This window comes from Haliaeetus leucocephalus, unplaced genomic scaffold, assembly GCF_000737465.1.
Source record: "Haliaeetus leucocephalus isolate CR32 unplaced genomic scaffold, Haliaeetus_leucocephalus-4.0 Scaffold146, whole genome shotgun sequence".
In the NCBI taxonomy this organism is placed as follows: domain Eukaryota; kingdom Metazoa; phylum Chordata; class Aves; order Accipitriformes; family Accipitridae; genus Haliaeetus; species Haliaeetus leucocephalus.
This window is the reverse complement of record NW_010972582.1, coordinates 568,871-593,306: the sequence shown is the minus strand read 5'-3', so window position 1 is coordinate 593,306 and position 24,436 is coordinate 568,871. Positions and strand designations below refer to the sequence as shown.

Sequence of the window (24,436 nt, the reverse complement as noted above, 5' to 3'; positions counted from 1 at the left end):
GTACAAAGAACGAGAAGAACGGGGGGGGGGGGGGCAGCACGGAATTTGGTCCTTTTTCAAAATCATGGGCTTTCACAATCTATTACAATTTACTTTCCAATTTAAATTGCTCTTTTTTCAAAGTATTTTACTATATCTCAAGTACAGCTGGAACTATACCCTGATACAAAACCAGAAAAACATCAATGCAAAGGGAATTCTTGGAAAATTTATCTTCCAAAGAGTGTCTTCTGAATACAACACTGCTCCATAGTTTGGGGAACAACTCCAGGACGAGGCAGAAACAGGCATTTCAGGTGCTTAAATATTTACCTGTAGTGCAGGAGAGTGTACCAGGGATCACTACAAGCTCACAGCCTTCCAACTACAGCTTAATAAACAGAACAGAAAAGGCATCAACTGTCTAAAAAGCCAAAGTGAGTTTCTCAACAAAGTAAACTGTTAAAAAACAAAACAAAGCAAATATGTAGAAAGCAAGAGCTTGCCTGTACTTTTTAATAAGCACAGATACCAATCCAGATAGCAAGGACAAAAAACAAACTAATAGCAACACCCTGAAGAACTTCATCAACAACACTGGTGACTTAGCAGAGAGAGGTAGGAATCCTTATATTGCAGTTGATTTAATCAGAAATCAAAAGTAGCAAATACATAACATTAATTCACTTAATACTAAATTTTGTACTTTCTCAAATATGCTTTAACACTCTCTTCCACTCAAATACTATCTCCCTTGAGACAAGGATTACACAGTTGCTTTCAACCTCTGGTAAACTGAGTCAAGTCACAACCTTTCAAAATATACATGAACGTATCAGTATACAGGGGGCAGACTATTTGTGTCCCTCAATTTTATTTGCAGTGTTAGATTACAAATACTATATGATGTTCCTAGCACAGCACTGAAGTCAGGCAATGTTATATTAATGTGCTATTTATATTGAGATGGAAAAAAGAAAAAAAGTTAACAAAATAACACAACATAAGCAGTTACTAGAATATTATAGCAAGCTAGTCTTCTTCAAACCCTAGAAATTGCTGCTTATAATATACTGTAACCCACATTATATGAAGACATGTTTTGGGGTTATAACCCAAATTCCTTATGTTTAGGCAAAAGCTTGAATTACTTGAATGTTGTAATTTACATCACAAATAAGATGGGAGGTATACGGCACCCTTGATATTTCATGAAAATTGTTTTCACATCTTTATTTACAACTTCTACAAAACAGGCTTATCCATGGAAGCCTTCATTTGAAGCTGCAAGTGTAATTCCCGTATGTTAGAACATATTAAAAAAATAATGAAAGTAAAAAAAGTAACTCAAAACTGGATTTGAAGAAAAACTTCTGAATCACAATAAACCAAAGTTGCTGCCCCTCAAGTCAGAAACACAGTAAGAGAAGTCATAGGCACTATCTGTGAAACTGGTAGTATTTCAGAGTTGAAACAAATTTACAGCATCACTTAAGTATGAACTGAACTTCATGAAACTGAAGGATTATTCCTGAAAAAGTATATTCAGAAACTAAGATTAAAAACATTTTAGAAGGATAACCTTGAAAACATTAAGTAACGCATGCTGCAGCTTCAAGAGGGGAATCGCTGGTATTTCGAAATGTGAAGATTCGTGGTCCCAGTTTCAGTTGACAGAATGCTTAAAGCACGCGCATGGAATAGGACATGCTGAGACCACCACATCTGTTTGCTCTCTTCAGTCTTAACATAAATCACAATTACCATTGTTCCAACTCACCCAACCCTGTAGAGATTAGCATTTCTTCCAACACGCCTGGTAATTTTGCCTTGTTTTTCCACCCATGTCAGGGATATACACCTACATTCTTTCCACTTCATTTAGATCAGAATGGAGTACCAACCTACCTAAACCCAGACATAAGACTGAATTACTCTAAATATCTCACATTCTATTGCCAGCCTTTCAGTCAAATTACTATATCTAGCCTGCGTTCCAGATTAACTATGTTGGGGGATGGGTGTAAAGATTAAGAATACAAGTCTACGTTTTACAGGGGAAGCAATAATGTTTTCGCAGAACTTCCACATTCAAAAGAAATGCAACAGCGCTAGAAGATAAAGTCTTATGAGTCTCAGATGTTTCTAAAGCAAAGGCCCTCTAGAAATTTTACAGAAAGAAATGGCCTAAAGAGTTAGAAGTTAATTTGACTATAAATGATGACTCCCCTTAAACATCAGACAGGTTAAGAAAAGTTAGAATGATAAATTCATAGTTATATGACACATATCTCTTCCTCCTTGTCCCTTCCACCCAAAGTACATCATTAAAATATCCCATGAAAGCAATGATAACTAATACACCAATAAAAAAGCTTCATGTAGTTGAGCCTCCTGATGTTAATTTTTAAGCAACAAAATTTCTACCCAAAAGAAAACAAAACATTACTCAGGTGATTAATGAGAGGTAACGACATTAAAGCCTTGACCCACACACAAGAACAACAAAAATATATTTTAGCCAAGCATTCCAGTTTAATAACTCTGCATTATTCTTTAGATTAGAGAGTAGTAAAAATTCTGAAAGGCATTTTGCAAGCTTTCTTCATTTCTGTTTGTGTAATACGTAATTGCCATGTACAATGAAAAAGACATATCCAGGCATATTGGAATCATTTTAGTCGTCAGCTGGGGGGGGTGGGGGGGAAATCACTGAATCATATTCTGCTCAGTCATTTGCTCTTTTCTTTGTATTATTTAGATCGAGAAAGACTACACAGACGAACTTTAAGTGGCAATATCTTTTACATCAGTATCATGTTTATCCTTAATCTCTCCTCCTTTTTAATGTTATAAAAATCTTTTAAATTATTTAGCTACTGCCAAATAATTATATTAATAAACTATGATTATCCAAATGTTTCTGAAGATTCTGAGGTTAGGCATAACCATTTCAACATTGAATTATTCCTTACACTAGGAAGGGGGGAATACTTACATGTATAGCATGAAGGAGAAGTATACAAAATTGTTCCATCAGTGCTCCCAACAGAGACTGAAAAAATGGGGAAGGAAGCTATACTGAGTTTTAAATGGCCTTAATGAAAAGTTCAAATTTACTGAAAAGGAGAGGGGAGTAGGACAGTGGAGGCACTCGGGAAGGGGATCACAAAGTATATCAACACGTATAATAACTTCCTATAATAGTAAGTTTCCCTACATTTCTGAATAAAATGGTGTACCTTTGATTACCCAAAACTTGCTGCTCCTTAAAGATCAGCTAGTCATATGCATATGCACACATACACACATGAACATAAACGCATGCAGAATTCTGAGAAATATGAAACTGTATAAATGTCACAATATGTAGTGTCATAGTATATTTTTCCAAAAGCAAACATAACAACCTCACTTCTCTTCAGTGCTTTCAGTCAAAACACTTGAGGTGGGTAAGAGGGACACAGAAACATGAACTATAGTTACTATTCTCCAGGATGCAACAGAAACTAAAACAAAAAAACAAAACTGTTTCCTCTAAAGAATAAGGTATTCCTGAATTCCTTTTTAAAAATCCTGGTTTAATTTTGGAGAAAGAAGAAACATTTTATTCATGAGCACTACACAGGTTCAAAGAACTTAAGTGGGAAACAAGGACTTGGAATAACACTCATTAAAGGTTCACAGTGGAGACCAAAATCTGACTTTTTTTTTTTTGTACATACAATAATTCTAAGAAACCTGGAAGAGCCGTAATCACCGCCTTCATGAAACTGCACAAAATTTGGATTTTAAATTAATGTTTAATTAGGGACAAAAAGTACCCTTGAAAGAGAAATAATTATTCCACCTACAATGGAAGTTATACTGACAGTATTGTTCATGACTTCAGAATTAAAACAAGAGATAATTTATTCTCCAGTGAAACATGCTCATACAAAAAAAAATTACTTCTCGATTTTTGTTATCTTTTTATTTATTTTGTTTGTTACCATCTTCCACTCTGCTAAACTACCAAGCACTATTATTTTTAGCTACTGTAAACTATATGAACTCCCATGAGCTAAACTGTTACCTAGCCAACAGACATGAAGTAGTAGAAGTACTTGTGCTGGTACTCAGGCAAAGAGCAAGGTTTTAATTTAATTTAACTTAATTTGCCATGCATGCATCCTATCAACAACTTGGAACTCATCCTTAGTTCTTGAAATTAGATACACTTCAAACTACACAGAGCTCAAACAACAAAACAACCTCACACAACCAAAACATAACTAAGTCAGTATTTTACGATGATCTACAAGTCTCCCCAGTGAACATATTATTTAAAAAAAGAACACCTGGAATTCACTGGGCCAATCACTATGCTTATTATATTTTACATATTCAGATAGTCCTGAGTACTCAAGACACACATTTTTCAACCTAACTTAAACACTGCTAAATGCTTGATTTTTGCATAATTTGAATAAAAAGACAGTTAATATAATTCCTTGTTAGAAGATATCCACACAAATCCAAACCACAAAACCTCCCTGCCCTTATCCCTTTGAAGTAATACTACAGCTTGTAGCAACAACAGTACTGCTTTTCCTCCCTGTTACATTTGATTATGCTGAAAAGGTAAACCAACTTTTTTTCTTTTTTTTTTTTTCCTCCCTGAGCTTTGTTTCTGAATGAGGCAAAGGGTGGCAGCCAACAGGTCAAATAACCTAAACACTTACTTGAGCTCACTAGGAAAGCAATTCTACTGCCAAATGCTTGGAGCTCAAATATTTATAGAACAAGTTTGTTTCTCTTTTCTGTAACTAGTGAAAAGGTTTGTTTGTGAACGTTTAAATATTCTAAATTTTCTATTCAGAAGGGTATTTGCAAAGTTTGATATGGTTATATGTTTTAAAAGAGGGGTTAAGAAATACAGTAAGTACAAAGCATGCTATCAAAAACTCTCCTGAATGTAAATTATAGTTTCAAAACATAAAGACTTTCAAGGCATAGTATTGTGAAAGGAAGGCACCTTGGAAATCCAGGATGAAAAGCTTTTTAGGTAGATCTTTCATGACAGTAAAGATGACTGCTGCTGCTTCTTTTTTGCTAAAACTGGGTGGCTGGTTTCAAAATGAATGCATAGGACATAAGGACAGCATTTTCTTAAAGGTCCCACCACAGTCTGTGGAAGTTTCCTTAAACAATTTTAATCATCAGATTCCCTAATTAATTAAATAGGATTTCTGGAACATACAGACAGATCATTTTTCTTTTCTAAGCATTCTACACTTATCCTTCCCCCATCAGAGGACCTCCTGTGTTGCATGTGGAAAATTATTTTTACATTCTAACTTGTCCTAAGAAATTCAGTATTACACAAAAGACTAAAACCCAGAATCAATTTAAAGAGCTGCTGTGTTTGCTCTAAGCAATGGTGACAAGTATGTTGCAAGTCAGTAGAAACCAAAACCTATACACCTACAAGTGAAGTTATGACAGAAAAATCCTTGATATTTTAAAGGTATCATGCATTGTGACAACATAAGCTTCCATTAAAACCAATTCTTAATGGCAAAAGAGAGTTATAAGCAAAAGGTAGGATGTCAGAAGTACCATTTTGCTTTGCAGGACACCCATGATAACAATGGACCAGAATCATGGCACAAGAGATAGAAAACTGATTTAACTACACAGCGTGTAGATTGAAAATACAACCAAAGATAGATAGTTTCTTCTAGTTTCCAATTTAGTTCAGAACCCAAACTCAGATGACTTACTCCATACCCTAATAACACTACTGAAAAAACAATAAAGCAACTTCTTTGCTAGTAATTTGGGGGTTTTAGAATTTTATATATATTTTTACCCGTTTGATAGTGATCATCTTTGTGGGCAACAAGCTCCAGCATGAGGAGGAATCAGGCAAGAAACAATGTCCACTTTTCTAGCCAAAGAGCACCAGAGCACTATGAATGCCACAGCAGCCTACCTGCCAGAGGTTCCTGCTAAGGACAGAGCCCTGAGGAGGATCCAAGGGTATCAGGCCATAAATAACCTCAGTAGCCTTCCCTTTGTAGCTGGTGGTCAGGCTCTTGTTCTGATGTCTGGCTTCAAGAGACAACTCTTTCACAGAGCATTTTTACTTGTCTTTCTTACTACTAAGCAGCAGAGGGGACATCTCAAGACCATACTGCATGCTCACTCCCAGCTTCCTGATTTCCCCTCTAGTGACAAACTGATCAATTCTTCTTAACAGTAACCGCTCTCCTTCTCCTCCCCACCCCCCGCAAAATACACTTTTTGAGACCCACAGATTTATTAAAATCTCTAGTTTGTCAGCCACTACTATTATGAAATCTTTTTTCAAGTAACACTCAGCACAATTTTGCCTATAGCAGCTTCAAAATAAACCAGATACAAGGCTGAGATTGAAATCTGCTTATTTAGCCTGAATAGATCTGCCCACATACAGAAAATTATTTTTAACAACTGTTTTCTAAAAGCATAAAAATATTATCTGTCGCATACCCATGTTATTGAATTGACACTGGTTAAAAACACACCACTGTAACCCATTTTTAGGGCTTCAAATTTATAATAAATTAAGTGAATCCACATTTCTTCAGAATTAAGTTGAGCTAAGATTCCAGAGCAGGTGATAGAAGTATTACCAGGAAGACATCAATTACACGAAACATCTCTGTTGTCTTGTTTTACAGCTTTTACCTGAGTAGATTTATCTTTCATACATGAAGGGTAGTGTACGTGGGGATCACGTGGCCACTGTCCTGTGAGGTAAGGTCCTGTTATTGTGTCCAAAGAAGAAGTTCGCCTTATGGTACCAGAAGTTCTGATTTGCTGGGATTTTGGCCTGTCCACTGTAGAAAACCAGAACAAAATCAACAAAAAAGTCAGGCTAAATTTGATGTGAAATGTTAAAAGCTAGCTATGACACACAATGGCAAGGACACATCAGAAACCTTTGCCTAAATGCCAAGCTGAAAAGAATGCCATCACGTCAAAGCAAATAACATTAGACAAAGGAGAAAAAAAAACCACAAAAGGGGGAACTTAACAGTTACAAAAAACAACAACGCTTACAGTGTTCATATCCGCAAAGAAATGGGCTACTTATGTGACATATTTTCATCAACAAAAAAAATCAAGCAAATTTAAATACAGCACTGACACAACTCAGGAAAGCCAGACACATAGAAAATATAACATAGTATCAGTATTGGGTTACTGTGTTTTGTTTTTTAAGTCAGCTTGCTTAGCTTTCTAAATACTAGAACAGGTATCATGACAAAAATTATGATTCTTAAGAAGATGCATATCTGACTTCTTGCTCTCACGTATGTCATTCCATATTATTTACAAGATCCCAATACAGGCCTTAGCAAGCTGAAAGCATCTGACTGCGTATTTCCCTCTGACACAGCTCAGGTCAAGGCAGCTACCATGTTTGTCTTCACTCATCACAGTGCCTGCAATCTTTGACTCCTCCCTGTACTTCTCTCCCCATACACCTAGATCATGGAACACTTTCTCCTGCATTTCACTTGGAAAGCAGAGAGCAGGGTGATTCATGAGATTGATGTGGGAAAGAACAGTTTTACAGCATGCTCTCTGGATCATCTTGCTTTGTCCTCTAGGCGAAATTACTTCATATACTCGTTTTCTAGACTTCACATAAGCCAACCTAAGCCCTACGTTACAGCTACTGTCTATTTTGCTCACCCCTACTACAAGAATTTTGCAAGTGAGATTACTTTCAAGTTAGTCACATGCTATGCACTGATCTGACCCACCAAAACTCTACTCACTGCTCAGAACTTGAAAGCAGACCTGCTAGCACACTTCCGAGCCCAAACACGGCCACTGACCTCCACATGCATTTTCTCTTTGTGTATCATCTAGAATTGCTGGATCTCAAAAGGCAGACTCCATCATCAATGTTTTATATAGCATTCAGCACAATGATTAGGGTATAGCTTGCACTAATACAGCATGCTTATAGTATGATGTATGAACGTGATAATGTTAAAACAGACCATTTTAAAGAAATGTAGAGCTGCTGAAACACTTCATTAGCTACTTAGTTTAGGTGAAGACTTCTAAATAATGCTGTGAATTTAAAGCATGATAGTGTATCATGCTGCCTTTGTATAATATAGTTGTTTTGACTGCCTTATCTCTAAATCAAATCCCTACAATTTCAAACAGATCAATCCTCATAGGATTCCAATTGCGACAAATTTGCATTTTAAGAAAGATTTTCGAACTATTAAAAGTAAAGAAGCCTGAAATGCAAAATAAAGGTGACAAATTTTAAACATGAAACCAGTATTTACATTTGCGCTGAAACACAAGTGTACCTAAAGGGTGCATACCTTATAAAGCATTCTTCCAACCTTCACTGTCATGCTATGGCACTACACTACTCTCTCAAGTAGCCTGAGTTTTGAAAATTTCTCCAGAAGCTCTGTTCATTGATACATATTACATGCAAAAAACTATCAGGAATTTGTTAAATATATAAGTAGTTAAGTGTGTTCTAAAAAAAACTTTTAAAACAAGTTAGAGACCACGCAAAGACAAACTGGCAAGACAACGTCTGAAGATGAGGAAATAAGGACTAAGCATACCTTTGCAAACTTTACATTTAAAAGTCTTGCTGCAAAAAAACCAAGAAAACACAAGCCCAAAACACAACCAGAGAATGAACTCCAGTCTGTGTCTTATTCTACACCCAGAGGAAAGGCAACAGCAATCCCATCATTAATAACTCACATAATTGCATTACAACTGAACGGAAACAAACACCACCAAAAGTTACTACATTTATATTTTTCCATGGTAATCCTGGAAGTGGACTGCAGGACACTGTCAAACCCTAAAGCCAGGAGAAGCAAAGTTCAAGATGCAGTCTCGTAAGTCCCTACTACTCTTCAGTATTTCTTTGAATTACAGGAAACAAACTACTTCTCAACTGCATAAACCAATCCAAGTTAACACTAATTTAATGCCAACCCTATTCCATTGTTGTCTGCGTTCCTTCAATCTACTTTGAGATGGCATGCACAGATGTGTGAACCCACCTAGTGAAGTGATTCACTGAGTTAAACATCAAGAAAGCTAAAACGTACCCTCAAAAATTCATAAATACATGGGTTTCCCCGTTATAGGCAGAGTTGGCATAATATAATGGGCAGAAACAACCACAGGAGAGCCATAAGGAACAGGGCTGCAGCAGCGCTGAGGTCTGTTCAATAACAGTTTCAGCTCTCATCCTTTTATGATATATCCTTAGATCATAAAAAATAAAGAAGGGATCTGTAAGCATAAAATTTGAAGGAACTTCTACAACTTAGCATTTGACAAATTGTCTTGTACAGTAACGTACTTAAAGATGACAGGATACCGCGGAGAGCAGCGTTGAACTGGACCACAATAGTGGTGGCTCAGATCAGCTTAAATTGTTTTCTAAATATTAAAACTGTTCTCAGGATTCCTTTCTTAATTTTGCTTTTTCTCACCTCATTATAAGTCTGTCTTCCTGCTACTCTAGGGAGCTACTACAGAACTTTCACTTCTCCCCGAACTTTCATTAGCAATGGGATTCTGATGCTACTATCATGAATATCCTTCTCCAGTCCTAAGACTTTCTCCGGATGGAAACCTCATGCTCCAGCTTTCTCACAGAAGCCAAAAAGAAAAAAAAAAAGAAAAATCCAGCAAGTACCATCTGATACCCGAAGCACTTCAACAGCTCCTGAAGTTAGCCAACAGACTTCAGCATTCACAAAGGCTTCATCAATATTCAGAAATTTCTAAAATTACAGACTGAACAAGTAAAGTTAGGAACACAGCACTTAAGCAGCATGACATTACTTGAAAAAGTTAGCTCGAAATTACAAAAGCAAGATGTATGCTCATAGGAAGGCAAAATACCTCATGTGTTATTTAAAATATGCCACAGGTTTTAACGCCATGTATATAATGGCTATTGCTACACATCTCTAATTATAAATGATGTTACGCAAAATGACACAAGGGTCTACCTGAATACTACAGCTGGTGAAATTTGGCATGATCTTACCTCCCAGCAGAAATCAACTAAAATAAACTGCATGAAATCATGAAATTATGGTTCTGCATGCTGCATTGAGAGCCAAAAGAATTCTAGTTATACCACCTAGACTGACTGAAAAAAGGTTTCCATTTCTCTGCCAGCAAAATGTAATTTAGTAAGAGACTAACACGACAGCTCTTTTGAAAAGGACATAGGGCTCAAATAAAACCATCTGCTACAGCTCTAAAATGAAAAGATTGCCTTCCTGTCCAACACAGAGGCAGCTAACCTGCACATGTTCACAGTCCATTTTAGCTTAAATAATGCTTTCTGCCATGCGTGCAGTGAGGAAAATCACCTGCAGCAGAGGAGCAGGATTGACAGCTAGCATTGGTACCATTATAAAAACTCCTTCTGCTAAATCTACCAGAGCTCATCTGTCAGCATCTTTTCTTCCCATCTCTTTTTCAGCAATTAGCAGATGCAGTTCAAATTTGGCCAAAACTTTTTCGCTCACATCCTTACATGGATATATCCAGCTTAAAAAGACTAAAATTACCCTAAGAACTTCTCAGATGACACAGATTCCTCTCCAGTGAAAAACATGAAATAAAAATAAAATTAATTCTTCCCTAAAACTAGGAGTATTAATATTGTCATCTCATTATCGATGTCAGCTAACTGTGACACTTTCATGCCAAAATGCTAGACAACATTCTTGCCAGTAGTATCTTGATTTTTTGTTGCAAGTTCACCTACTAACTTAAACTATTTAGCTGAGACAGCCAAGTCATGACACCATGAAATATCAGTACTAAATACCACAATAAAGTTTCATGAAATGTTGCTTCTCTTCAGTTCAGTTACTAGCACTCTGCAGAACCTTCTGGTTCACCTTCAGAGCTACTAGGGAAATGAGTCCCAAGCTTAGGTCTTACCCATTCCTAAAGAATTTCAGATTTTACCATGGAAATTAATAACTTCAAAAGAATTTTTTCCAAAAATACTAAAGACTCTTGGAAGGACTCACTTTGGTCTGCTTAAGACTCTTCTCAAGAGCCCCAAAGTCAGAGTTCAAGTAGTCTGCTTCGAAGGAGATCCAGAGACTAGATATCACATTACAAAGGAGTATCAGCTATTTCGAAGATATTCCTACTACAGATGACAACAAATTTACAACAATCTACAAACCCAATGATTCAGAAGTGCCTGTGTGAATGAAGTACATGGGAACGCAGCATGAGAAATCATCAGCTAGAAATGGAAAGCTGAGTATTAAGGAATGCTGACCCACAGCGACCAAGAATGATGGCCCAACACTTAGGTCATGGTTACCACAGCAGCGGCTGCCCCACACAGGTCTACTCAAAAATCCCCTCTTCTGTTACACCTTCTACAAGCATGAAAAGGGATACCTCTGCTCTTGCTTGCTTCGAACAATGATTCCTAGAGTACTACAAAAGTAGACTTTCAGATACTAGAGGAGGCACAGTCTCTGAAGAGTCTGGTCAAGGGTTTTTTTGCCTCTTTGATTGTTTTTTAAGCGAGTATATAGTGATACTGTACTGATTCCTGAATGTATATTTGACTGGTCTTTCCTGCTCCAATTATGTAGGCAGATGGACAAATCAGTGCATGTTTATTTGCAGAATTTGTCTCTATGACTTTGTGAGGAAAAAGATTGAATAATGGGGATTTAGAGGCCACTCCAAAAAATATTTCCATCTTCATTCTCAAGAAGGCTTTTCTCTTGTAACTGGAGCCAAAATCTCTTAAGAAAAAGATTAATGAGGGATCTGGGGTCCCTAGAAGTTTTACTCCACAAGATAGATCTACTGGCTCAAAAGACATTTCCCAGTTGCCAGTGACTGATGGACTTTTGTTTCTGACCCAATCTGCAAACCAATGGAATGACTGCATTAACGGTTCAGAGTGATGCAGAACAACAAAGAGCATACTGTTTGACACGTACTGTTCATAGAAAGTAACAGAAAATAGGATTTTAAATAGCAACTTAAAACCCACAACACCATAATATGTAATTAAGCAGAAAAAATATGAAGTTATTGCACTTTCTTCTATAATTTCAAATCAAACAAACTTAATCTCTTTAGTAGCTTAAAACAAAGCAACATACTAGCTTTTTCAAACACTTAAAATGCAGTACAGTGTTTTGCTACCAAAAAGATATTTCTAAGAGGATATAGTAAGAGACAGTCATTTTAAGTTACCTTTTCATACATCTCTAAAAATACTGTATGTTCAGCTCCATAAAATGTCTGTCTTCATTATGTGCACCACACTGGTTTTGATTCAGTTGTACCAACTTCAGAAATTATTTCCAAGTTTCTATTTTTAGAAAGCAAGACAGAAGATGACTAAAAATGAAGGGGGATGACATTCTGAAGTAACTGTTCCAAACAGACTGACACAATCCACCCTAATTTCTTTTCATTATCCGTAACGTCAAACCAACCAAAGGCACAGAACAGCACCATAATCTAACCAAGGCTCCAACAACCAAACTGAACAAACAGAAAGCAGTCCACTTCATGAGATCTGAGATCTTTTCAGAGATCCAGGTCCATGAATGATGTGCTTTCTACATCCAAGATTCTTCAGGGGAGAAAGAAAGAAAAAAAGAAAGGAAAGAAAAAAAAAAGAGGGGAGCCAGTCTTCCACATAGGTCATTTTACAATTTGGTAGTCAGGGCAAATTCGGTTTTGTACCTGAGGAGGCTTAGGAGAATTCAAACTGAACTGCATGAAACAACAGGTCTATCAGTACAAGAGGTAGCCTATACTGGGAAAACAAAAGAAACAAAACCAGCTTGATCTTTCAAAGGAAAATTGTAGACAAAGACCCACAGTACAGGTTTTGGGAATCAACTATACTGAGTTATCTTTTATAGCCATGACAAAGCCACCTAGAAATGGAAGTGGTCTTCTGATTAGTCACTGAATCCAACAGGTAGATCAAGGCATTTCCTTCCATCAGGGAGGTTTTATACATGACTCTTCAAGGGCATACAGCTCTACTTGCCTAACTGCACAAGAAGGTGCAGTGCTCAGAGCTAGGCTATACATACCCAGAGGAAGAGGGACAGATGGATTAATCTGATTAGGCACATGAATTTCATTGGACCTACAGTTGACTCCCAAAATCTTGAGTTGCCTATGCATGTATGTTGAAACACAGTCTCTGCCTCATGTCCCTATTCCACCCAACTACAGGTCAAGTAAAATGTGACTGCGCATATCTTTCAGAAGTCAGACTTTGTTCACAGCAAAACTCCCGTTTAAAATCAACATTATCGTCAGAGATCAAGATAGAAAGAATGCTCTCATCTCAGTCAGAAAAGTAAACAAACTATAAGGAAGAAAGTTTCAGGTCTCTAAAACTAAGTTATTCTTCTAACAAAGAAGAATGTATGGCATGTATAGGACTTCAAAAGATGAAGCATTTAATAACATAAAAGCCTGCTTTGTTCAACAGATGTAACCTACACATTTGTACTCTAACAGGACACCAGGCAGGTAAAACACTAATTGCAAACCTTTCAGATTTTTAAGTATTTCACATTTTTAAAAGGTATTTTTCTTTGTAAGGTTATTACTTCAAACTTAAACTCTACACAAATACCTAAACTTAGTATCATTTAATAAAGTACCTAAAAAATGTTCCTACTGTTAGAAGTTAAAACAAAATCGATTTGAGATCAGAAGCTAAGTACTTGGGAAAAAGAGCACACTGAAACACACAACCAACCATTAACTGTTGTGCACTTCTGCAGGTACAGAGAATTTTCTTCATTTTAGTTTATTTAGATCTGTTGAATCATAATTTTATCCAATATTGAGAAATGAACTGGGAACCAAAAAGAGTACTAAAGCTGTTTGTTTTTTTCCTTCCAGTGTATTAATAATTAAAATTTGGAAGGAAATTATAAACATGTAGTTAATTCAGTAACTACAGATAATACCACCTTTGTTGAATAAACTTGATGACTCTGAAGAGGGTTTTTTTGTTGTTATAATGATAATACTTAAAATTTAACAAAATGTTGTAGAAAAGTAAGGGGTTTGTACACCTTTAATTCCACTTTCCATCAAAATGCAGCTGTACATAACTGTGAATAAAAAAAAATAAAAAATCAGAAGGCATGATTCACCATTTTCACAATCAAAATACACTAAGAACTGTAATCAATGCATGGTAGGCTATACAATGCTGTCATAATGATCACCAATGATTAGAGAGAAAAAGCATTCTCCTAGCCAGAGCTAATTATACTAAACAGGAATAATTTTTTTTTCTGAAAAAAATACTGAAAAATAGAAATGTAAAACAAGATTAAAACAGATTGCTTAAATCAGGCTGCCCAACTTTGCTGATTAAATAAATTATCTTTTCATTATCACTTAAGTCATGGAAACAAAGGACTAGAAACAACTTCCTACATCAGGAGCCCAGTTCTCAACAAAACACATGTAATCACTTAAAAAGAGATTACAAACTCAGTCTTACAGCACCTGCGTATTTTGCCCCCATGACTCCTACTGGAAAAATGATCCAGAAGGTTTTTTTTTTTTCCCCTGATGGTTTCAGGCCGCCTTATAGTTTTCCACATAAACATTTACATTGTCAAACCAATCTACCCATTCACATCCTAGCACTAACCTCCAGTTCTTCCTTCGCACCTCTCCATCCCTTTCACCGCACACTTGGATTCAGGGAAAGCAATTGTGGTTTTTATTCAGAATAGATTTTTTTATCATCACATGGTTAAACTCCTAACCTAGTAGTCCGTCTCTGAGTCTGTTCCAATTTGATTTTACCCTTCTTAAATTGCAGAGCACCAGAACCGTGTGCAGTATCCCAGATGATGTCTCAGCAGGTCCCTGTGCAGCAGGTTGCTCATTTGCGCAAGACCTGACTTTTTCAGTCTCTTCATGTTGGCAGTTTAGAGATCCCACCATCACCCAACTCCACCCTCCAGCATTTTCAAATTATATGCTCCCCCTTAGAGGAAAATATATTCTGCTCAAGTACAGCCTCACATACATAAATCAAGATTTTTTACTTTTAAATCTCACTTTTAAAAATTATTACTTCAATTTCCAGGGTCCTTCAACTCTTCTTGCATAATCTTCCTGTGTACTAATTAAGCCTCTCAAAATTCATCAACAGTTTCATCACTGTAATTTTAAAATTTGCCTAAGCAGATAAGATCTACTTCCTGTCTAGAAAATCAGTTCTCTTATCAAAACCACCAGGTTAGCATGACACAATTTGGAAAGCTCATTTTGCACTTTAACATTTCTCCTTGCTTTCCACCACCCCTTAGAATTTCTTCTGAAGTTTCACATATAGCTGAAGTTAGACCAACATATCTCTGTACTTTAGAGCTGGACTCAAACATTTTTCACATTCTGAAAACATCAGCATCGTATCTGCTAAACTCGGGTATCTGTTCTCAGATGGTGTCACCTCCTATTCAAAAGATTGCCTTAGAAAGTTGAAGGTAAGCATGAACTTCTTGAATCCTGCAATGGAGATCACTGAATTGACTTTATTAAAATATGCAATCTGTATTTATCAGAGTCTTGGTAATTCCTAATTCCAAATTACCCTCTCCCTTAAAATTTCATTTTTTTTGTATCTTCCTGGGTTAAAAATCACTGTCCTTATTGAGAGTTGATTACTTATACTTTGTCCTGGTGAGCACAAAGCATTGAATATCTGTGCTATTTCCTCTGAGATTTTTGCCACTGTTCCTTGGAGCTGATTTTGAAACCATACATTCCAGCAAATCAGTCTCAGATCACCCTTAATCTCTTTTTTCTTGGTACCAAATGGCTGCAACTACTTTTTCCTTATTTTTCTATTTGCATGTTTCTATTGTCTGTCTCCAAGCATGAAAAGTCCAAGTCCATTCGCGTTTTAACAATTCTCAGCCAAGATTCACTTTTTGATTGATAATAGGACATTCTTTTCTCGGTTCCTCCTCCTGTTTCTTGCAGGCTCTCTGCTTATTCCTAGCAGCCTTTTTGAGGTAAGTTTCCATGCAATCAGATCACATCCTTGAGTTTTTCTGACGTTTGAAAGATTCCAGTTGTGTTAACATTTTTCATTAAAAGAGATTCTCTCTGTATTCAAGTCAGAGCAATCCTGTTTAGCCAAATTTTCACATGACTTCCTTCTGAAATCTGAAATTTTACTCAGATTTATGAACTTTAGACCATACCTCCATGTAGAATTTTTTTTTTTTGCTGTATATGCATGTAAATTTGCATGATTAAAAAAGGCATAGCTGTAGAAAACAGGTAACATTTATTGTATATACAGTGCCAGCATACCCATTTCTTCTGCTTCTCAGAGATTTTGAGTTGTCAGACTTGGTAATTCCTATTCTCCAGGCTGCCAAACTGAGTTTCTACTGTAATTCTTGCAATCTAAAGTTCTCCCTGCATCCTCCAACTTCATATTAAAGGTTACACACACCACTAAATAAAATCATGAGACTCCAGTCATCTTAATAGGCTAGTGCCTTCTTTGGAAGAAATTAAGGTAGATGTACACAACGGCTTCACAAAATTAGTATTTTAAACAATATATAGACTGCACACTTCAATACATGACTTTGAAAGCATGAGTGTTTCTACAGTAATGCCCAAAAGTTATTTGGATCTTTCAGCGTGGACCACCTCTGAAGTTGACTATGTGTCTCTGGTCACTTCCTTGTACGGACGTTTCTCAAATACACGTTACTTTTAAACGAGCATGAGTTAATTATATTTCTGCCTGTGAGAAATTTTTCTCTTCCAGATTAGGACTTTTTCTTGTTCCCCTTGAAAAGAACATCAAGTATTTCAAATTTATTTTATGGTTTCTTTGTAGGGGAAGAAAACATTGCAAAGATGATTATTCAGGGCAAGGTATCAGGTACAACAAAGGAGCCACAAAAAGTGAAATATGAGAGAAAGCAGAGTATGAGAGAAAGGATGTGTAAGGGTATTTCACTATCAATTGCCACAATTAAGCAAACACAGCTATCAGTTAAGAATGAAAATTTTAAGACCTTGAACATAAATTTACTTCTGTGAAGACAGCTTCTCCTTTAACCTGGCAGCTTCCCAACTACTGTGTAAACCTAAGTTTTATTCTGCATTCTTCAGCAGTTAGCTGATATTTTTAGAGCCATACTGTTCAAAGTCTGTTCCAGGACACTCAGCATAAATCTGGGTTTAATTTTTAGTGAGCAAGCCAACTCTCCATTACTTTGAAAAACAGAAAGTTAAGATATCACGTATAACAGAAAGATTTTGAATAATATATGACATACTGGATATGGAGGTGTAACACCTAACTGCATAGAGTCAACACTGCAAAGCCACTTGGGTTTTGCAATGTACTTTCCAAGGCACCAGACTCCAGAAAGACTAATTAGCTGACATATGGCGCTGAATTTAAGCTGACTCCATGTGTGAGAACTGCACTCACCAAACCCTTCCAGAGCATAGACCGCATCACACTGATACCTGCTATAACCATCAGCATCTTCTAGTCCTACTGCGCTAGTGAGCTCTGCCGTGACGTGCAGAAGGAGCAGTAGTGAGACCATGTTAAATACCAACAGAGACCCACAGGTCTTGTAGAGCCACTCACTGCCTCCTCCACGCTGTGTGTCTCAGTGGCCTGAGTTCTGGAAACACAGTGCAAAATTTTCAAGGTTTATCCAGCACCATTTCTGATCCAGCATGGGTACAGCGCTTCATCTAATGAAAGCAACTGTATTGTTATGCCTGGAAGCTGTATGTTCACAAGCCTGCGTTTTTATATCTGCGCTTAGCTAATCCGCTCCCAAATAGCCAATGGCTGACTGCATGTCATACTTTGAAGAAGTGGTCTTTGTATTTACAGGCTAATTTCTGCAGACTAGGATTAACAGAATTAGCTAGTGATTGAGGATTGAATAACCAGAATTTGTTTTCTGGTAAAAACACAATATTTCCAAATCACAGTTTGATTTCCAAATGCTGACAGATGTCAACAAATTATTAGAGTTTTGATTATTTTTTTTTTAGTACTGCAGCTTAAGCACCTATATTAAAATGTATAGTTTTTTTTCTAACCATGAAGCCTTTTTTTAAAATGTAGATATACAGGTAATCCAGCTAGCCAACGTTCAGGAAGCATTTCTATCAGAACTCCAGAATAGGCACTGTACACCAAAACACCAGAGATTAAAAGGCACACAATATAACAATACCCATTCTGCCATACATTTAATTGGTTCACAACCGAGTGGTTACTGTTACAGAAAACATTCCCAAAAGACAGATTTATACTTACTAAAACAATATTAAAATTCATATAGCTACAGAAATGAGTTTCAAGTTTGTAGTATAAATGCCAGTGATCTTGCAATGATCAGTCAAGCCAGTTAGATATGAGTGTTAATTCCTGAAATTCAGAATTGTGTCTACAACTTATCTCCTTACTTAATGGCTGGTGGTGAGAGTAGGAAAGGAGGATGAAGCTAACCTTGTTCAAACAGGTGACTTGCACTGTTCAAAGGAATGGAACACTTAAATTATTATTCCAGTTTAGACTATCTCAAGGCAGAGTGAGAAGAAAATATTCTACAGTGGATTTTAAATTATTCAGAAACCATGATGAACTGCTATCGTTCTGGTTTTAGTAACCACTCTTATGAGCAAAATACGAGACACATTCTTCCTAAAGAGGAAACAAAATGTGTAGTTTGAATAAAACTAGTTTCAGGTTGTGCAAAACAAGTAGCACATAAGAGCCAGGTTAATCACTCATTTGTATTTGATTCAGAGAACAATATCCACTGCAAACAGCTACTCCTCAATTTAACACTAGCAGCAGTGAAAGTTAAATCCTTATAAACACCAACATCTCTGTAATTGTTTATCGTTAGGGCACATGCAACGCTGAATAAAAAAGTCTAACCAATACAGTATCTTGCATTAAGGTTTCAAAACCCAAGCTCATACCATTTCATGACCTCCTGGGAAGTATATATTGTCTCCAAAGCAGCAATATCTAATATGGAAAGCTAATTAAGAGATCTACTCTACCACTACAAAAAAATGAAAACTCTCCATCAAAACTATCTTCCATTGACTCAACATCAACTGGTTAGGTTAATCCCTAATTACAAATTGTACGTGCAGAAAACAGTTATCGCTTGAGTGTAGACACCCACATCTTCTGCGTTTTGTTTTGGGGTTTTTTTGCCCCCCTGTCAGAGAAAGCTAATCTGTTTTTAAAAGGGTGATAGTCAATAGTTTGGTAGCATACAGCAGCAGCAGCTACTAAGCAGTGCAGATACCAAAGGAGCAGGGAAGGTGCACGAGAGAAATGAAGAGGACCAGAGCAGAGGCAGTATTACAAGGCCAGAGAGCAGGCTGAGGGCACTCCCCAGCATGGCCCCACTTGGCCTTGCTGGGTTTGCTTCCCAAAGGTAAGACTTCCAGTAGCTACATGCCCTCTTCTGTCTTACTAACAGCAAAAGACATAGTCTGAGCAGCAGCATCACCAGACAGTCCAAGGGGACCCCGTTAAGGGAACAGCTCTGGTCCTAAGTCCACATCCACACAGCTGGGACAGCAGGAAAGGGTTCCTGAGAGAGCGTGTATTTCAGTTTCAACACTGGGTGAGTGTCTCTATTGATGAAATCCTAGCTTCAGAAAAATAGGAGTTGGAGAGACTGACTCGCCATTCAAAAGGATTGATATTACACACTGTATCATGATACTCTGTGTGGTAACCATACTGCAGAAGTCTCAACTGTGATCCCCTTCAGTACCCATCGGCTATTTTCAAGCTCTAGGATTTAATTTCCCATTCAAAAACAGTCATAAAACAAATTAGTGTTGGTGAACTTCAGAGTCAAATTTTTGAGAAGTAGTAAATACACACTCGAAATGTAAGAATTACATTAAGTACAAACCCCCATTTTCCTTCACTCTAACCTCCAATTCTTTTAATTTTGCAATTGCCTACACCCTAAAAATGGTGACACTAAGGAAAAGGGGATAATCACAGGCTGACAAGTTGCTGTGGATGTATCCCTTCTAATGATGAGATGTAAATATTATTTTACTTGCCTGAAAATGCCTTAAACCATTGTTTAGACACTACAGGTTTACATGGGAGGCAGCACTGAAAGAACTCAATGCATTTAAATATTAACATTAAAGCAAGATGATGATCATTAACACAGTTAACTATTTCAAGTCTTGAGCAAAGTCTTCCAATTATGTATCTTTACTACAGGGTCCTTTTCTTCATCAGCAGAACTTTTTAAAAAAATGCTAGTCAATGTTTAAAACCTACTATATTAACAACTTTTCCTGAAGTATGCTAAATCCACTGAGACCTAAGTATTGTGTCAAGTGTTGGCAACGTTTTTCTCTACTGAAGATATTGACAACTGATTTATACAGGAACTTTCATTTTTCACGGCAGGGGCGGGGGGGGAAACAAACTATTACCTTCTTCAGATGAAGATAATTACTCAACTGATGAAGTCCCATAAAAAAAGTATTTCAAATATTCACTTAAACTGAAACACTGAGGAGCAGAGACTTTATTTCCAATAGGTTATGCATTGTTACAACTAATGCTTTCAAGTCCAGGTTGAACTGAAATTTCAGAATTCCTGCATCAGTTCTCTTTTTTTTCCATGATGATATGTATACTAGTAGCATAAACCCCATTTTTAAAATAACTAGCTTTCCCCTGTGAATTTTAGCAATATAGCAAAGCTCAACAACTCATTATGTGTCAGTCTATACTTGGCAAACACTGACTTTTTTGTAGGATTCTAAGATATATTCCATTTATCTACCCTCCCTGCATTTTAAGACAGATTTTAAGAACTGCCGTTCACCCCACACCATGGGAAAGAAAAGGACAAAATGCAGGAATCATGAATTTCAGAAACCAAATTCCCGTATTAGCCACTGTTTTACTATGCATGGATGCTGGCAAGTAACTTCAGTTTGGCCATATGTAACACACTAACACTTGCTTATGTCCAAAGAATAAGAATTAAAGGTCAGGTAGTGATTTAAAATAGATATATACATATACTTTGTAAGCTATTTTTTCCACGGGGCGGGGGGGGTGCTTTCTTAATAGCTAATGCCTTGCTACAATACCATTCAAGTCAATGGAGAAAATACCTTTCTATTTTTCTTTCCTGCAGTTGTTTTAACACCCAAAAGAAGCTTAATTAATTTGTCTTATGAAACATATTTATTAAGGGCATCTAATATACTATTCTCATTTAAAGTGATGTTAAAACATGTAACTAAAAAGCCTCTGAGTTCAAGGCAACTGGTTCAAATTTAGCCAGTGTCTTTTTATTTCACCATATTATATTCCAATGAAAGCTATTTTGGGAAGAGAGAGGGACAAAGCTGGAGCAAAACTGTTTTGGCCATACAATTATGGGAATACTGCTATTATTCAGGCATCAGGAAATAGGAAGCGTCACAAAAATTACTTCCTTACCTACATTTGTTAGAAATAAAGGAAAGATCTTCTTGATCTCTGGTATAAATGCTTGTGATGCCAAAATATTGGATGGCTTGAATCCAGGATATTAAAACAGTCCCTGCCTTTTGAAGTCTGAATTTTGTTTTTTTAAATACTGATATCCCTTACAAGTCTAGAGATCAGCAATATTGTCCATCTTACTCCACTCCTCACTCCACTAGCCTTTTATCTACTAGCATAACAACGGATATACATACTTATTACTCAGAACTGGGTTACGCAGTTGTTTTGCATCTTTTTTAATTCCCTTCTCTTACTAATGTTGGCAACGCTTCAGGAGTTATTTGGGGAAGTAAAAGATATTGGGAGCCCTTAACAAGTGATTACAATATTTTTCAGATGTCCTTAAAACTAACCTTTACCTCCAAAATTTGATACAGAAAAAGGTTTGTACTATAAACAATACAAGTGAAAGTTAGAAAAACATGAAGCATAATATTACAGTACCACCAGAGTTAACACTAAACAAAGCATTTGAGGAAAGCAATATTGAGCTTGAATCGTATACAAGTCATTTACACCCTCCATGTATACATGTGAAAAAAACAAACTAAACAGGAAACCCACTCTCATATTTGTACAAGCCACTTTACATAATAACAGAAACTACTGATTTTATCCAGGTAAGGTGAGGAAGAAAACAACTTGCTTTTTTTCTGTAAAACATAAGTGTTCACAAGCAAGTAATACATTTTGTTTGACTCATCCAAGGGTTTTTGGGGGATTATTATTGGAATGTCCTTTGTCATGAACCACGCAGCTTCATATTCTGTTGACGTTGCGTTTATATGATCAGAGATGTATCAGATATATTCCCCCTAAGAAAACCATGTCTTGTTACATTCAACCAGGCACTTTTTACATTGCCAGCTCTCCAAAACACGAATACAGACTATAAAAACGTATCTACTAGTAAGGAATAAACATGTTTAAAAATAGAGGAAAGGAGTAGACTCACACATTGCAGGCTTATCCTACGATATCAGAAGTTTTTTCCCCTCTTTCTTCCTTTTTTAGCACCTTGAAATTAGTACATAGCATCCATGACTTCTCATCCATTCAGTATCAATACTAACCAAACACAAATACTGGCATCAATTCTTTCCTACCAACTACAAATCCCCAAATTTGCCTAAAGAAAATAGCAAATTCTTAAAGTTTCAGTTCTAAACACACAGGGTTTTGCTGCAGAACAAAAACATTTACGGCATCCTAGAAACAAGGGAGAGAAAAGATGATGATGCTTTCATTCATGTAGTAGTGATGTCAACGCCTGCAATGGTAGTTGCTCTGACCTGTAGAGGCTCAAAGCTGGAGTGTTTTCACAAAAATCTCCTTTATAAAAAGAACCTGTGGCAAATCACTGAAATATCCACAACAAAATGGCTTAGTAGCATAGCCAATTCAAGGAATCTATACTGGAAAATGCTGAAAGGAGGTGGGGAAGGGGCTGGTGTCTTAAGAAGAGAAAAACATCTATCCATCAGAATCATAAGCAGTCTCCAGCACGAGCATATTCGCGAAACAATCCAAGTCAGACTGCAGAGCCAAAGACAAACAGACCTCCTGCACTGGTGAGAAAAACAACAGGATTATACCTAGAGCCTAAGCTCACATTTTACAGCAGTGGGAAATGGTTTTGAAAAACTGACAAAAAAACTTAATCAAGTCACTTCCCCAAGACCTGCATACTGATAACAACTATAAATAGCTGGAGTAGCACATTGTTTAACAAGCTGCAGCAAGATGGTCTCTGTTTGAAAACAGAACATTTTTTCCCCCCCCCCCCCCCCCCCAAGTCCTCCATTATTACTGCAGCAGTCCTCCGGTTCAGCAATCAATTTTCTATATACTACTATCACTGTATAGACTACAAACATCATTTTTAGTATCCATACATCATGTACTAAAATGCTGAGAACAAGCAGGGAAACAAAGACAAAATCCTGCCCCACAGCATGCAACTATATTCCAAATTGTGTAAAAACAGCTCTAGGTTGCGGGGCTTTTTTTGGTAACCTTTTTTCATTTGCAAGACTGAAGAAATAGGGTATCTTATTACCCTCGCCTGCTAGAAAATGGTGCCTGTATTTCGGTAAAATAAAGCTGTTGACGTGTGCAATTGTGGTCATTATTAGGGCGATCACGTTGTTTTCATTCATTCATTCAGGATTTGCTAGAGGATGTCAGCTTCTGCAGCAGCAGCTGGCTTGACCCGGAGGAGGGGGAACAAATTCCTTGCAGCGCATACAGATTACAGGGTGCATTTCTGGACGGACCATTTATGATTTTATACATTGCACTCATTAAACCGAACCAAGCCATGTATGCTGCTAACATGGTTCACCATGAGGCAAGCTCAAACAAGTTTAATGATGGAAAAGTCATTCAGTACTAATTTATTACGGTTAAAATAGCCCACAGATGAAGAAGACTGAAACCACTTTCTAAAATTAAAATTTCCCCTCCAACAAAAAATTCATACATAGTAACGAAACACTTCACTGCTTTGCAGTGTTTTTCCTTGCTTGCAGGTAACTGCCCACATTCCTCCCTCTTCAATACACCTTAAGCGTAGACCTTTATACACTGCACCACTACAGTGTTTTGCTCCGGGTTCACATAATTAATTTACAATATTCAGCAGCAGCAGCATCACTATTCATATGCACCCATTTTTTTTTTGTTTTGCCTAGTTTCCCATTAGCATTTCCCAAAGGTTAAAGAAGGAGGAAAAAAGGAAATTACATTTAGTGTATCATACAGTGGGAAAAATAGGATCCTTAAAATTGTAAA

The 24,436-nt window shown here is 36.8% G+C and overlaps 1 protein-coding gene across 1 annotated transcript in view; it reads right to left on the bottom strand.

The window, feature by feature from the left end:
* GLCCI1 (glucocorticoid induced transcript 1) overlaps nt 1–23,802 on the bottom strand; it is a 52,298-nt gene extending 28,496 nt beyond the window's left edge. Inside the window, exons 1-2 of the mRNA XM_010561472.1 lie at nt 23,709–23,802; nt 6,694–6,845 (exon numbers count right to left, since the gene is read on the bottom strand). Coding sequence (XP_010559774.1) covers nt 6,694–6,845; nt 23,709–23,802 — 246 coding nt within the window. The remainder of the gene's footprint in view (nt 1–6,693; nt 6,846–23,708) is intronic.
* Between the last annotated feature and the right edge of the window lie 634 nt (nt 23,803–24,436).